General features: G+C 35.2%; 1 protein-coding gene across 2 annotated transcripts; it reads right to left on the bottom strand.

Moving 5' to 3' along the window:
• Nucleotides 1-1491: 1491 nt before the first annotated feature.
• On the bottom strand, nucleotides 1492-12071 carry LOC105046532 (G-box-binding factor 1). Of its 2 annotated transcripts, XM_010925142.4 has the most exons (10): nucleotides 11791-12071; nucleotides 11316-11641; nucleotides 11153-11239; nucleotides 10928-11061; nucleotides 10752-10809; nucleotides 10342-10390; nucleotides 9985-10259; nucleotides 9698-9775; nucleotides 2731-2856; nucleotides 1492-2269 (listed from the first exon to the last, which is right to left on the bottom strand). In XM_010925142.4, exons 2-10 carry the CDS (start codon nucleotides 11565-11567, stop codon nucleotides 2090-2092), a joined length of 1239 nt encoding a protein of 412 aa, XP_010923444.1. In that variant the 5' UTR covers nucleotides 11568-11641; nucleotides 11791-12071; the 3' UTR covers nucleotides 1492-2089. The 2 variants fall into 2 exon arrangements, with proteins under 2 accessions (XP_010923444.1, XP_010923445.1); XM_010925143.4 differs by lacking the exon at nucleotides 11153-11239.
• Between the last annotated feature and the right edge of the window lie 4362 nt (nucleotides 12072-16433).

Raw genomic sequence — 16433 nt, 5'->3', positions numbered from 1 at the left:
CCCCTCTATGGTATCTCAAGATTAATTTTGATGGCAGTGTCAGGGGGAGGAGGGGTAGAGCTAGCTTTATTATCCGCAATCCTGCCTCTAGATTCAAGCTCTGGGATTCGTCTGTTCCTTCTACAGAACTTTGGGCTGCTTGGGCTGGGATCACTTTTGCTTGTCCGTTCCTCCACACTGAGCACCTTATTATTGAGGGTGACTCTGCTACCGTTGTTACTTGACTCCAAATGTGTATTTGAGGTAATACTAGTCATCTCCTCCTACAGGATATCGCGGTTATGCTGTCTGGATATACTGCTATCATCATCAGGCATATCTTTCGGGATGCAAACACGGCGGCGGATTGGACAGCAGCTTTTGTTGCGGAGAATGCAGGACCGTTTCTATGGATGGACCTGCGCAACGCCCCCTTTTTTTTAAAGATATTTTATTTTTAGATTTTCTTGGATGTATTTATGGAATTATCTATTCTATCAAAAAAAAACTTTATTTACAGAAGAAAATAAAAAAAAAATATTTTCGATATAGCGGAATGTTATATTGCTGAATAACACATTCCTGTTGGGCATAGAAGCTGTTATAAACTATAATGCCGTTATTTTAGATTTCTGTTGGACGTACTGAGTGGATTAGAATTAGAAGAGGAAACCGGGAAGGGGAGAAGTTAGAGGAATAATAATGGAAGTTTTTAGTCGGTAAGAGAGAAATTTGGCTATTAAAATATTTTATTATTATATTGCACTTAAAGAATATTTACATGAAGAAAAAATTGTATCCCGCGGCGCACCTGGTGCAGGTTATGCGTGGTAGCATCGCACTAAATTCCAATATTCCTTCCCAAATCCTAAAATACGCTAACCACCTGTTTCTGCATGAGATCCCCTCAAGTGACTGACCAAATTTTTGGACCCTTCAATGCCCAGGATTCTATTCTTTCGGCTGCGTCAACCTTGAATGCTAGCTCACCCATTTACAAGAACAGCCACGTAGGAAATCAAGCTGCGTGTAAAAATTCAATTGTATTTAATGCGCAAATTGTTTTCTTTATGATTGTGTTTCTTGGGTAATGCATTCTGCTAGTACTTGAATTCCATGAGATGTCTCCACATTTCTTACTGGAATCACTGAAAATCTGCTGCTACAAATTACTGAATATTTCAGCATCAAATCCGAATAGGGTTTCATACACTAAAATCATCTCTTTATGAAAATGAATAACTTTATTTACCTGATACATTCGAAGGGAACCTGGATGCTATGCTTTAAAAGTAGTGGTGGCGCTCTCATCCAGACAATTTTCCTTGGGAGATTGGATTTTGATATAAGCATGCATCTTTTGGAGTCATTTGAACCCCACGATCACTGTTTTCTTCCAGAAAACAGGCCTGATCTACTTGGAAGATCCAACTCGACCACCACACAAACGGTAGGGGAAGGCAAGAGATTGGATCCCCACCACAACATGGGAAAGAAGAAACAGGATAAACATCTTCCTGTGATGGGCGAGGAGGAATTAAATTACAACACCATCCCATAAATATATGCATCTGTCTTTACACAAGATGAAAGAAAAACTGCACATTTTCAGACAGTCGCCAAGGTTTTGTACCAGAGACATGGGATGATGCCGGTCCTAACAAAACTTATCACACAACTACAGGATCAGTTTAGATATAAGACTTTCTTTACACCAAAAGAGAACACACCACACCCCCAACAAAAAAAAAAACAACTGAAAAACCACGCATGAGAGCAATTTTTTCTCTTTTGTCAGAATTGCCGAACTTTTGTTTGGTAAGTCATAATCAGCAAACTAGTTAGCAAAAGAACAAGAAGAAGAAGATAGTGATGAAGGGGAAGGGGAGAGGAAAGATAATTGGAAGCAATGAAAAAGCTGCTACACCAATCCATAAACACCTCCCTTTTCCCAGAATAATCTTCAATGACCTATAAGCTCCAAAAAGACTCAAAGCTCTTCAGAATCTTTTACCTACGTATATTGGTAGCTTTACATACCCTCTTCACATGCAAAAAAGAGTCAAGGCTCCTAGAATGATGGTTGAGGATTAAAAAGTTTCGATTCACCTCAAAGTTGATTGGGATTGTCAATGCCAGTATAGAACTTCCCCTTGTTCCGATTGGAATCAACTGGACTTTGATGAACATGGTCACTGCCGTCACCACCAACTGATGGCACTGCTGATGACTCAACTTTGCTTCCCAAAGCAGAAACCATGCCAGCCCCATAGAAGTGAGTCAAGCCTGCCTGTTGCAGTAATTATGTTTAGTTTGATGAATTATTTTTAAAAGCAGTATAAATTCTGTTAATATAATGAAGAGAGTTGAAGGATGAGAGATTGGATCTTTCAAACACAAACACCATAACATGGGAATAAGAACAAACATGGCCGGTTAGAAGTAAGATGCATGGTTTTTCTAAAGAATTATTCTTGTGGGACAGCTGATTTGGAAGTTAGAGTGACCAGCATGCCATAGTGATCCACGTTTAGAAAGGATACAGAGATGTTTTGGAAGTTCTTCCAGTGACGTTAAGGTTAGATTTCAATTATTCACTACAGTTAATAGTACAGCATTATTAGAGCATGATAATGCTTCAGCAGACTTGAAGAATTCTTTCAAATAGACAACAATGTAACAATCAATGAAAATAATAATCAAGGCTGACATTGAAAAGGTAAAAGAAGAGAAGAAAGAGAAGTAGCTAACCTCTAATGACTCATTTTCTGCCTTCAGATCCCTGCAAAATTTCTTGAGATTTTCAACCTCTAAAGTTAGTGCACTATTCTCACTGTTCAGTTCAGCCACCTTCCTTGACAACTCGTCACATTCTTGCTGGCATCAGAGAAAAGAAAGAGACAATTAGACTCCAGCAACTCCAGCTTACGAATAATGAAAAAGAAAAATAATTAAATCAATATGACACTTCAAGGGAATAGGCAAATGGTGCCATCAAGAGCAAAGAGAAAAGTCGTCTTGATATTATAAGCACAAGCTTTTGCTTTCAAGATAAGCAACTAACATAAAGGAAACTGACAAAAAGGAAGAGCAGGAATTCTCTCATCATGGTCAAACACCCAGCTTCCACAAGCGTAATCACGAAGGACCAACACTAATTAGTTTGGGAAAATAATAACATCACACACTGATAGCATAATTGATAAGGAGCCATTTAAAGCATACCATGAAAAAGTCTAATGGTACCAAAAAAAAAAAAGAGGAAAATACAAGCAAAAAGACAAGTTCTAGACTTGTAAAATAACCATAGTGATCATCAACAAGCATGACCCCTACTAAGGTCAGCTTTATGATACTTTCTTCGCCTTTTACTTGTTCATATTAGGAGCTACATTCATCATCATTGCCAGATTTCTAATTTCTTTCTTGTCATGTTAAATTCTTCCATCCTCTTTCCTGATCCTTTAACACGAATAAAAGCCTGTCATCTTAGTTAGGCATTCTTCAATCTCATTGCATGCCGGATCCAACATATATGATGCATATGCACAGGCATTGCACACAGTTAGTGGACAGCTGTGATTCCATCAAAAAGGGCACCATGTGTAGGCAGGGGGGATTGGGGAGTGGGGCTCGAGCATGCAGTGAAAGTGCCCTTTTCTTTTTCCAGGCAAAGGATGCACACCGCAAAAACAGAAATTTTGATACATAGAACCTTTTTTTTGGGAACTGTGAGGCTTTGGGCTTTGGAGGTGTCTTAAGTGATCTAAACCTTTCTCATTATATATAAGTAAGGATGACCACATATTATGAGTCAATTGATCACACTGTTTTTAACAGGTGCAATTCCTGCACTTTCAAACCTTACTTTTTCTTCACGCATCCTTAAAGGTTTTATCACAGATCCAACTTAGCAATAATATCTTGGGTGGGTAGGCTGGGGCACATAGAGGAAGATGCCCTTTTCTTTTTCTGGGCAACAAATGCACATTGCAAAATGGAAATTTTGATATAAAGAACACCTATAATTTTAAGCAACCAAGGATAAAGTCACACTAGTCCTTTTGAGATTGTAGACAGCTCTCTTTAACTTTATTATCACCCTCTTCCATTGGTTCATTTTGTGGCCCATAAAGATCTTACTGAATAATGCAGCTAACAATTTTACATACATACATAAATACATACATATACATACATACATATCCATAGATACATACATACATACATGTATGTATGTATGTATGTATATGTATACACACGCACGCACGTACGCACACGCACACATACATACATACATACATACATACATACATATATATATATATATAGACACACACACACACACACACACTATTCATACTTCAATGGACCATTAATCTAGCTCTAACATGTTTTCTTCCCTTTTTTCTTCCTTTTTTTTTTTTTTTTTTGAAAAAGTGATGCAAAAAACCAAACCTATTTTGGGATAAAACCTCTTGGCCACTCCATGAAGTTATGCAAAAAGGTGATTCTGGGTAATTGAGTAGCTTAGCAACGTTTTAAAAACCAGAAAAAGGACAAATGATCGGACATGTATAAGGTATTCATTTGTATGAATAAAGTTGAAGGATAAAACTACTCTAGTTATATTGGGATTAAACTTATCAGCCACTCTATGAAGTTAAACAAAAACTTTACAAATAATATTAAGAAAAAATGATGACAATCTTAAAAAACTAATTTGGCTTTACACCAGGAAGGCTAACACTGGAAGCTACTTTCTTACTTATGAAACTGACAAGAAACTACCTAAAAAAAAAAGCACAAAAGAATATAGGACTAACCAGTTCATTTGGTGCTTTCAGAAGGAATGGTGTGCATAAGTGGTAAAGTGAAATTATTGGCATATAGACCAGAATAACAAGTGTTAGAAGTAAATGTGATGCTAAAAAACAAATTTATTGGTCATGACAGGCTTGGACCAAGCATCAAGACCAAGACCATATCCTTTTAACCAAATCATGGATAAACTCGTTATTGCTATTCAGAAGGATGTCCCATGATGCATGTTATTTGCAAATGCTATAGTGTTGATTGATGAAAATATGCCGAGACTAAATACTAAATTGGATTTGGGGGAGGAAAGCATTAGAGAATAAGGGCTTACAAATAATAGAATTAAAATAGTATGCAGAACAGAAATTTGAAAAATAGAAGTGAAGATCAGGCGTCGGTCAAGATTGATGGATAAAAGCAACAATAGAATAATCAAATAGGATATATTACACAAAAAAGGGCTGCATATGAGATACTACTAAACAACATTTGAGGTACTGCTACCTGCACTCATACCAATACCTTCCATGATATGGTACAAATTATTAGGGCACTGACCGATACAGGGTACACCTCTAGGTGCCAGCATAACAAACAAGAGGTGACGCCATACTAAGGGCCATGCTAGTACTATACTACCAGTATGGTATGATGCAGTCAATATGCAGTTATGCACTTCTATTTAATCACTCGTATCCAAACTAGATGGATGAAGTGGAAAGGATTTTCTGAGTGACATGACCTATCCATAACTTATCAACTAGATGAAGAATTTATTAAAAAAACAAGCCTTGAAATGCTAAGTAAGTTCGAATATGGCATAGTGAACAGGATCTGACTAACAAAATAAATTTAATAGAAATAAAAAATGTCAAGATGGATGTGCCATAAAGCTAGGAAGGAGAGAGGAATAGGTATGGTAAAGGAGATATAGAAGTTGCACCAATTATGGGTAAAGTGTAGAGGATCAACTTTAGATAGTATGGGCATGTACAACAAAGATCTAAAAAGACTCCAATAAGACATATATCAAACTTTATCCAAGGATACAGGGAGGGAAGGCAAAGACCGAAGTTGACATTGGTAAAACCAACAAAACTCTAAAATTTACTACAAACAAAAAAGGTATGTCCAATATCTACTGGAAAATATTGATAGTATTGTTAAAAAATTAACCAACAAACAGATAGAAGGAAAGCAAAGAACCAGAAAATATTTGCATATTTCTTTCATTATATAGGAAACTGAGTTGAAAGAATATATCCATGGACTCATGCTGAAAACTCAGTTTCTTTCATTTTGAATTTTATTACCAATCTTAAAATGATACATAATTCAGATCCAAATATAGTTCCTAATGGGAAAACAAAGTTTGTATTTGAACATAATCCCATTCCTTGTTTTCTACTTCAGGTCAAAACATAGTCCAAATTACAAACTAAGATGAACATAATTCATGTCTGAAAAATAGTCCCGTTTCTTGTTTCCTACCTAACGGATAGATGTGAATCTAATTTAGATTTAATACATGGTTTCTAAGGAACAGGTCTGAACAGAATGATACACAGTTCAGATCCCAGTAACATATTCAAGCAGATCGTAGGTGAAACTATGGCTGGGACTGGTTCAAGAAGAAAACAGAAGAAGAGTTGAGATTCGTGGATACAAAGAAGGGTTTCAACTGGCATTGGGGCTTTAGTTGGGATTGGCACTCAGATTTGAGCAACAAACTACCATACAATGAGGGGATGAAGAAAAGGAGTGTAAGGGAAAAAGAGGAAGAAAGAGAAGGAAGAAAGTGAATCTTTGGATTGCCAAAGAAGAAAAGATGGAGATTCCACCGTTGAGACAAGAGAATGAGCCAGTAAATTTATTTCTCATATGTAGGTTACATTCAAAGATGGGAAGGAGATGGGGAATAAGAAATGCTCTCAAGCAAAGGGTTTTTAGGGTGCTGAAAACGAATCTAGACTTAACTCACAGCCTCACAGGTGGATTTATTTTAGAAAATTTTGAAAGCACAAATATTTTGCTTTCGTTTTTTGAAATCCTGACATTCTTCCATATGAAGTAGAAATAGCAGTTCCAAAACATATTTTTTGCCTGGATTGAAAAATGAAAAAAATGCCAACATGGTCTAGGTTATAAATTTGTTACAAAATTCTGTTTAACTAAAAGAAAATATAAAATATGTTTACTATATTTCAATTGTTGGCTATGATGATCATGATATGTCATCATAATTACATATCATGGCTAATAGCAGTGAAACATTGTAGCTATCAATATTCAGATTATTTTAAACATGGATGCATGTTAGAACCAATGATAAACAAGTGAGTCCTAAATTTTGTTGGCAACCGCAATATGAGATTATGACCTTTATGACCATGATATAACATCCATATGGCAATGGGCTTGGATCCTCTCTGGGTCACTTTTAGATGGGACTCTCCAGTCTTGTAAAAGGATCAGACATGTTGGTCATTTTAGTCTCAGCTCATCAAAGGACTTTGGGAGACAGGCGGTACTGAGCCCAAGACTTACTCGAATGCGAACAGAAGAAAGATCATCTCATTATGTTTTATTTTCTCCTCTCCATTTTCTTCTCTTTTTTTCCAAAATATAATTATAAATCTCCCTGGATTGCGTAAAGAGGATGAATCAGCCGGCAACGAGTATAAGGAAGAGGCCGGAGCTACAGGTCTTCACAGTTGCAGCAGTATTATTTTTTAATGCCCCCATACCTCCTCAGAAGTTAAGAAGAAAAGAAAAGAGGGAAAAAAAAAAACTAGTTGGCAGATCTAAAGAACTGTCCTTTTCACTGATATAGCTACCAACATAGGAAGGGCTAAAAGATGAAAAAAGAAGATTTTCAAGTCAACTGACTGTAGCTTTAATAGGAAAATAGGCAATAAGGAATGATGGGGACTCTCCCAACAATCAAATAGGAAGAGGCTGAAAGTACACATAAAACAGAGTGAGGTCGAAAGAATGCATGGAGATATTCGAAGTCCAGCAGAGTCAAAGTATATCACACTATCTTGAATGACTTCAAAGTGATGACACCACATAACTCAAAGCTGTAAGAAAATAAAACCCTAATTTTTTGAAATTTCTCATTTCTAAAGGTTCTACCAAAGAAACTAGCATCATCTTCGTCTTCCTTTAATAATAGTGTCGTGTTCAAATTTCTAAAGAAACATAATCACAAACAAGCTAGATAACTGTCATAGATAGTGGCTAGCAGGAACAAAATATCAAGCTACCCCTCTCCCTCATCTTATCCTCAATAAGGTAACTGTCATCAAGAACAGCTTGGATATAACAAGTATAGCCGAAGCCACGCTAAAAGTTTAACCAAGTTATATGTTTTGCCAAACACAACCTGATCTCAATTTGGGCCATCTGCACTCTTATTCAACTAAATTTTCCTTTGGGTGTTCCCTTTAAATTTGTAGCTCATGATCACATGACATACTCAGAGGCAACATCTCTGTTTCACCCATCCTGCTCCAACTCCAACAAGAGCACCTCCACTAACCTCCACTCTTCCATATTATGGAAGCAAGATTAGTGAAGCAATCATATTTAATCTTAAATGAAGCCTTCATGCCACATACATTCTCATAAAATTCCCAAAAAAATTAAATCTGGCATGCACCTTGACCAAAACTAATTATCTGAAAATAAACACAAACAGAGGAGCCTTCTCCGGAACATCAATAGTTAGTGCATTTCTAGTGAGTCAAAAACCTAAGAGATTTGAGGTGGGCCCTTCAGATAGAGGCTTCCATCTTTCTGCTGACTTTCCACATGGGACTTAGTATGCACGCATTCTTTGAGATTATCCAATACCATTCTTCAATTTTCGATCATATAAATTGTCATCAGATTCTATTGGTAACTTAATATTTTTCATCAATTATCTTCAAGATTTCAAAATTTGCTTGCCTTGCATGAAGATAAACGTAATCTAGAAATCATTGTTACTGAACTTAATCATTGATGGGTAACATTGTCTTAATTAAGCTTCAGAATGTGACATAGTCACACAGAATGTTGGTCGCGTGACTGCTCATGCAACTGATACATATTACTTATTCTGACAATTGAAGGCCAGAGTTCCCTTCACCTAGCATACACCTCATCCTTAAGAGCTCATTTAGAAAGTTCAATCTATCAATGAAAACCAGTCTAGTTTAATTTTTCAAACATTCATGCAAATCATATGGTTAAGAACCTCATTTAGATTAAAGCATTCAGATGAAAAAAAAAATATATTTCAATGTTTCAAGAGCTCAAACTAAAAACAGAAATCAAAACATACAGTGAAAAAATTCAGCTTGTTTTGAGTTAATTAGTAGAAAGCAATCTGAACACATCACTAATTGGCAAACTTGTTTTTGTCTGATCTTGGCCAAAACATTTCAATTTTTGCTGAGAAGTTATCTAACCAAAATGGGGCAAAATTTTGATCCTTCTTGCATGAACTTGAAGCATACAGCATATTTTCTTCCTTACTGATGCATATCAGCGGTTATGCCTCCTTGAGAAGTATCACCCTTGTGCACAGACCCCACCCCCTCCTACTTTTTAACCTTGAGCCCTTAGTATACAACTCAGTTAAAAACTTCTAGAGCTATTCTCTCCATTTACAACCAGAAGCATTCAACATCCCAGTTATTGATGCATCTAATTTCTACATCTTTTAAAAATCATTCTCCTTGTGTTTATTGTAGAAATCACTAAAATTGCACCATATGCTTGTCTATGTGTTGTCTAACCTTACTTCTGATCAGAAAACAAAAAAAAAAATGAGCGAGTAAAAGCATTTCTTTCTTCCTTTTTGGACCTTGGAAGCATTTAACATGTTCAGAAGGAAACAGGAAAACAATACCTGCTTTCGTAGCCTTGACCTCCTCGCTGACTCCCTATTTGACTGTTTTCTTCTCTCCCTCTTCAATTCCCGTTCATCCTGCCAAGATAGGAATAATGAGTAGATAAAAATCTAAAAAACTAAACAAAGCAAAAGAGAGTACAAGTTTCAAAAATTGAACAAAAAAAGGCATGAACATATTTTCTAAGAAGTTCAATCCGTCCACATAATGAAGAAAATTAAAAACATATATAATGTGGGTACACAATCCATAATTGGAGTAAGAAATCAAATCTAGTAAGTGTAACCTGTATCCGCTGCTGTTCAGCTGTGACCCCATCCCATCTCCCTGTTGCAGTCGCAATACCTGCTTCCGTAGGTCTAGTTTTAACAGGTACAGCTCCAGCATGGGAAGCATTCCATAGATCCATCCCTATATTCAAGTTAGTTGGAGGGCTAGTAAGCACTATCCTCCCTGGCGCTGAAACTGGCAGTTTTGTGGCAGATCTTCCCCTACTACTGTAAGATGGTTCGACCACAGTTCCACCATACTGGGCAGCAGTGATGGGCTGTGGAGTATCCACTGAGCCAAGCCAAGCAGATAATATGTTATTATACTTTTGAAATTTATCATAGGCAATAAGCATTTCTGCTTCTGAACGCACCTTCTGCCATCATATTGCCATAACTTCTCTTTTTCGATGAAGATAAGTCCTGTAGATGGAAAAATAATAATAATGCATCTTAAGCCAGATCAATAAACTTTTTTAATGTACAAGCTACAGACAGAGTAACACCAAAGAAGCACCAAATGAAACCTAAGTTTCATTCGACTTAATCAGAGTAGCAATTAAAGCTGATTTATCATGAAGAGTCAAGTTGCTGTTTAATTTAAGCTATTGAATTTCGGTCCTCAAAAAATACATGTGTTCCATGGAAGAGACTAATGTGTTACTAAATTATCAACAATTAGTAGGAGGCAATATGGTGTGATGCAAACGAACTCTTTTCAATCTCTAACTTAACTAGAAAGTCCACTCCACTGGAAAATAAATAAACTTAAACTATTGCATACTTTTGGTTTGGCGTCATCATCTCTTGTATCCGATGACCCCTCGCTGCCACTGTCACCACTGGTTAAAAAGCAAGTAACCAAAGCAACTCATTATCACAACAAAACTCTATAACGCCAACAACCCCCAGTCAATCAAATATATTCAGTAAGTAGACTTAGTTGGAAGCAAATTTCACCTCCGGGAGGAATTCTCTGCAGCACTCGAAGTCATTTTACTGCCATCCCCTGACTTCCCCGGGGAACCCCCAGCATTGCCGGAACTCCCCTTGTTCTTCCCATCCGATGGGTCTGTAGTTGGGTAAGCCATGCCCTATCCAAACAACACCGCAATGCTATTGTCATACAACAAAACCAATTAATAACTAAAACAGGAGCTGAGAGGCAAAGGATTCGACACTCGCCACGGCCATGGAGGGGTGAGAATACACTGCTCCATTGGGATACATCGGCGAGTGCGTGATCGGGGGACCATAAGACGACTCCAGACGCTGAAGAGAAGCATAATTGTTCGACATAAGATCAGAATTCTTGTTGGAGAGAACTCCAGAGAATTAAGCAACTCACCGGCGTTCCCCAAGCAAAGGGATAGGGTGCGGTAGCAGCAGCTCCGCTGCCATAGAAAGCCTGCAGAGACGCCGCCCAGTCGGAGAACACATGTGCCGCCACTTGCAGCGGCGGTTGGGTTGGCGTCGGCGATTCTCGGGACGACGACGGTGGAGGAGCCGCCGCCGGAGCGGGCGAAGTAGAAGCCGCTGCCTTCCTGGAAGGCTTCTCGGCGGCAGCGCCTGCGGTGGAGGTCTCTTCCGTAGACCCCATCCGGTAATCTTCCCTCCAACTTTTTTCTCTTCTTCCTTCCTTCGTTCCGTCCTCCAACAGAGCAGTACCGATACCTTCGATAGAGAATATTTTTATTCAAAGAAAAGATTAAAATAGAAAGAAGAAAGTACAAGATTGATATGCTGGTGATGAAAAGAACAAAAGAGCAGCAAATTTTCCGGTCAGGAGGAGAAGTCAGAGGGTGGGGGGAGACTTGACTGACCTGGAGACTACTCTACTTCCTCTCTCTTTCAATTAACGAGAGATGGGATGAGATCTCGGGAGGGGGGATTAGAATTAGGGCAAGGAATCATCATGGACGGGATCCGAGTAGCCGAGATATAGAAGGAGAGGGAGAGATTAGGAGGGTGGATCTCTTCTCCCTTGGCTCGCTCGCTGGTTATTATCCCGCGAGATGGAGGGAGCGGGAGTACGTGTCGAGGGTCTCCGTCCGGGTGGGGCTTTTCCAGGTGCTGCTGCTCGTGGACCGCGCGAGCTAGGGTTTGGAGGTCCGACGCGGCGATCGACACGGTCAGGATGTTTATTGGGTTGGGGGGAGGCGACGCGCGGCGAGACGGGTGGGCCCCCTGGCACGAGGTTAGCTCGAGCGAGTAGGTGGAGCCTACGGAATGCATGTGGATGATGTGGGGGAGAGTCGTTTTTTTTTTTTTTTTTTTTTTTTAAGATGAGAGAGAGCCCTTTTTATATATATAAATATATTTTTTTCATATAAGCACACGTTTAATTGTCGGAGAGTGAAGGGAAAAAGAGACTTTCTAAAAATAATGAAGGAGCTACTTATTTGCTCGAAGTTTTAAGAAAAAAAAAAATATATTTTTATGAGAAGTCACTCCAATATTTTATGGAGAGTAGAAATCAACAGAGGAGATGGATTTTCATATTCCCATGAAATAGAAAATGATACTATCTTTTTTCTTTCTCAAAATATTTTTTTAGATCTATAACTAAAATTTTGTAAAATATCAATGAATGGTTAAGATAAAATATTGAATAATAATATAATATAATATTATTTTAATATTTATATAAATATAATATTAATATTATAATATTTATTATATTTTAATTTTTATATTAATATAAATAATAATATTATTCTAATATTTATATGAATATAATATTAATATTATAATATTTATTATATTTTAATATATTTTAATATTTATGTCAATATAATATTAATATTTATATTTATATTATATTATATTTAATATAATATTTATATCTATATTAATAAATTTATTATATTAAAATATTAATATTTATTAATATATATTAGTATTATATTAACATGATAAATATTATAGTCTAATATTATATTATAATATATTAATATTATATTTATATTAATATAATATAATATTATATTTATATAATATTTAGGAGCAAAAAAATATGGTCTTATATTTACTAAGGGTATAATAGTTATTTTACATAATTTTTTCAGAAAAATAAATGCTTAACTAAGCATAAGCTACTATGCAAAAAGTCACTTTCTCATAGTCAACCAAATATGTCAAAATCCTATTCTCAAGAAATAACTTTCTAAGAAGTTACTTTCTAAAAAAAAAAAATTCTTCCCACGAACCAAATAAGTCCTAAAAGAAGAAATTTGAAAGTCAAAGAGGGGTCAAACTCTTCCAACTAATAAAGTCCACCAATCTCATTAATTAATAAAATAAAAAAAATAATTCTTGCAATATCTACGAAGAGAGATTGTCCATATCCTTTCTTTTTGATTTTTTCTTGTTCTCTGATCCTTTTCTCCTCCTATGAACGTGAAAATATCAATTTTTTTTAAACAATCGGATCCAATACATATTTACAAATAAATCAGTATATAGTTTTTGAATACGGTGTTCACTAGTACATAATATGTGGTCAATAGACATACATTTAATAAAGCATTCATCTGATGTTTTAATACATACATCTAGATAAATTGGTGCATGACTTTTAGAATCTATCACTCATCAGTATATAGTACATGGTCAAATGATATATATTTAATGGCTTATTAATAGATATTGTAAACTTTTTTGATACATATGCAATAGCAACCCAATACATACCTATAGATAAATCAATACATAATTTTCTAAATATGATATCTACTAGTACATAAAATATGGCTAGTTGATAATATCTAAAAAAATATTTATTCGACATCTTAATACACATCTTAAGTAAATCGATATATAGTTTTTAGAATATGACACTCACCAGTATACAGTACATGATTAAATGATATACACTTGATATTTTACTTATACATATTATAAATTTTTTTGATACATACTAATAACAATCCAATATATACCTATAGGTAAATTGAAATATAATTTTTCAAAAATGTATTCATTAGTACACAGTATACAATCAGTTGATACATACTTAATAAAATATTTATCTGACGTTCTAATACATATCTCTAAGTAAATCAATATATAGTTTCTAAAACATGGTGCTCACTAGTACACAGTGTATGGCTAAATGACATATATTTGATGGCTTACTGATATGTACTATAAATTTTTTTGGATACACACCCAACAACAAACCTATACATATTTATAGATAAATCGGTATATAATTTTTCAAACATTATGTTCACTAATATACAATACATGGCCAATCGATACATATCCAGCAAAATATTTATTTAATGTCCTAATTCATACTCTTAGATAAATTGATGCATAATTTTAAAAATATGATGGTCACCAATATATAATATATGGCTAAATAATACATGGTAGATAGCTTACTTATACTTAATGTAAGCTTCTTTGATATATATAAGTATATATATATATATATATATTAGTTAATTTATTATTAAAAAAGAGATCGATGCTTTTACATTTGTAGGAAAAAAAAAGGACTCGGAGATGAGAAAGATTTGAGGAAGAAAAAAGTATTAAGACAATCTCTCTCTTCATAGATGTTCTTTGTTGGCATAGAAATTTTTCTTTTTTCTTTTTCTTTTTTAATTTATAGAATTGATGGAGTCCATTAGTAAGAGAAGTTCTATCCCTATTGCACTTTTGAGTTTCTTCGTTAAGATGAGAGAAAAAGAAAACATGACATAAAAAGAGCCTCGCCCCATATGATCCACTATGGTAATCGCCTCATATGATTTTTGTTCATATATCCTATGGTGCTGGCGGTGAGGTGATGCAGGAGAATTTGACCATTGGCGGTATTTTTTTTTCTTTTTTTCGATTATTAACTACTTATAGGTCATGGGAAACCAAGGAAGATGATAGCTTCAACTTACAATCAAATATCCACTTTCAAAATTTGTCCAGCAAGAAATCCTTCAATGTTTAAGCTAGTCAGAGTTTAATTAAAAAACAATCAAAAAAGAGAGAACGAGATAGAACTTCTATTTTAGAAAGACTTATTTGAGGATTCTTTTTGTCCCTCTTTATATAGAGGGGGATTCATAAGCTATTAACTCTAAGATTTTACATCCCAATAAGATGGAGAGCATTCCGCCATCTTGTCCCATTCCTATGAACAAATAAGACCGAGACAGGGTTGAAACTTTAAAACTCATCTATGTAGGAAGAGAAAAAGAAAGATGAAGAAAGAAAAAGTGGAAGGAAAGAAGAAGAAGAAAAACAAAGAAAGAAATGAAGGAATAAAAAAAAGAAAGGAAGAAAAAAGAAGAAAAGAAAAAGAAGAAGAAAAGAAAAGGAAGAAAAAAGAAGGAAAGAAAAAGAAGAAGAAAAGAAAAAAAAAAAGAACGGAAGGAATAAGGAAAAAAGAAAGGTAGAAGAAAAAAAAGAAAAATAAAAATTAAGAAAAAAAATGAAAAAAAAAGAGATAAAAGATGTCCACCGAAATGCATGATTGAGACCATTGTGAGAATGGGATGGGACAACTAGGTATCCTATTCTATGGAGATATTGGGATACTTCCATCCTACAAAATTTAAAATATGAGTAACCTCAAATCTTAAAGATGACAATTAAGACATTTATGAGCCAAACTCATGAGCGGTTGCTACATCCATGATAAGCAGTCATGGATAGTTATTGCACCCATAATGTCGATTTTATCACTTCACGATCTCACAAATAAAGAAAATAGTTTTGAAAGATTCTGCCAGAATTATTTAACTATATATCATTGGTACATACCCCAAGATGAGTCCGACAACCATCCAAGGCTGAGGGGAGAATATGTCTCTTATAATCCAAAGAGTTAGATCGATAAATGGCTGAGATGGAAAAATTCAGTTATCCCTATATATATATAATATATATATATTATATATATATATATATATATATATGATTGTTAGGTAAGCCTGGCAGCAAGATGATCTTATTATTTTCTTTGCTAAGAAAAGTGAAATATAGACCTTAATTTTAAACATTGGTATGCCGGTTATTTTAAATTTGACATCTAATTTTTTTTAATCAAATCTTGAATGATATTGATGAGATCTTTTTTCACAATCAAAATAGATATTAGTTTATGTGGCATAATTAATTACTTTCATTATCATGTTCAAGAAAAATCAATGAAATTTTAGATCTAAGTATAAATGGATGGACGGTAAGGTTCTCTGCTATCATGCTTGGGTGCTTGGAAAGTAGGAAAAAATGAAGAGAATCTTGAATCTAGGTAGGATATGCTACTAGCTTCATCCAGTGAGAAGAGAATGTTAGAAATTTTAGTTTCTTTGCAGAGAATATTAAAGATGTTCGGTTGTTTTCAACATCTAAAGTCTAAATGCTTGAGTAAGCTTGGATAGTTTAACAATCTACTTACCTTGTCAATATATCAAATTTCATGAGCTTGAGCAAACGTTGATAAAAATTTTGTCCCATT

Source organism: Elaeis guineensis, chromosome 6 (genome assembly GCF_000442705.2).
Source record: "Elaeis guineensis isolate ETL-2024a chromosome 6, EG11, whole genome shotgun sequence".
NCBI classification, from domain to species: Eukaryota; Viridiplantae; Streptophyta; class Magnoliopsida; order Arecales; family Arecaceae; genus Elaeis; species Elaeis guineensis.
The sequence above is the reverse complement of the archived record's forward strand: the minus strand, read 5'-3'. Positions and strand labels throughout refer to the sequence as shown.

Coding starts and splice junctions, on each gene's coding strand:
- LOC105046532 (XM_010925142.4), bottom strand. CDS start 11,567: ATGGGGTCTACGGAAGAGACCTCCACCGCAGGCGCTGCCGCCGAGAAG. Junction 10,391..10,751: donor ATGATGACGCCAAACCAAAA/GTATGCAATAGT, acceptor TTCCATCTACAG/GACTTATCTTCATCGAAAAA. Junction 9,776..9,984: donor CTGAACAGCAGCGGATACAG/GTTACACTTACT, acceptor CTATCTTGGCAG/GATGAACGGGAATTGAAGAG.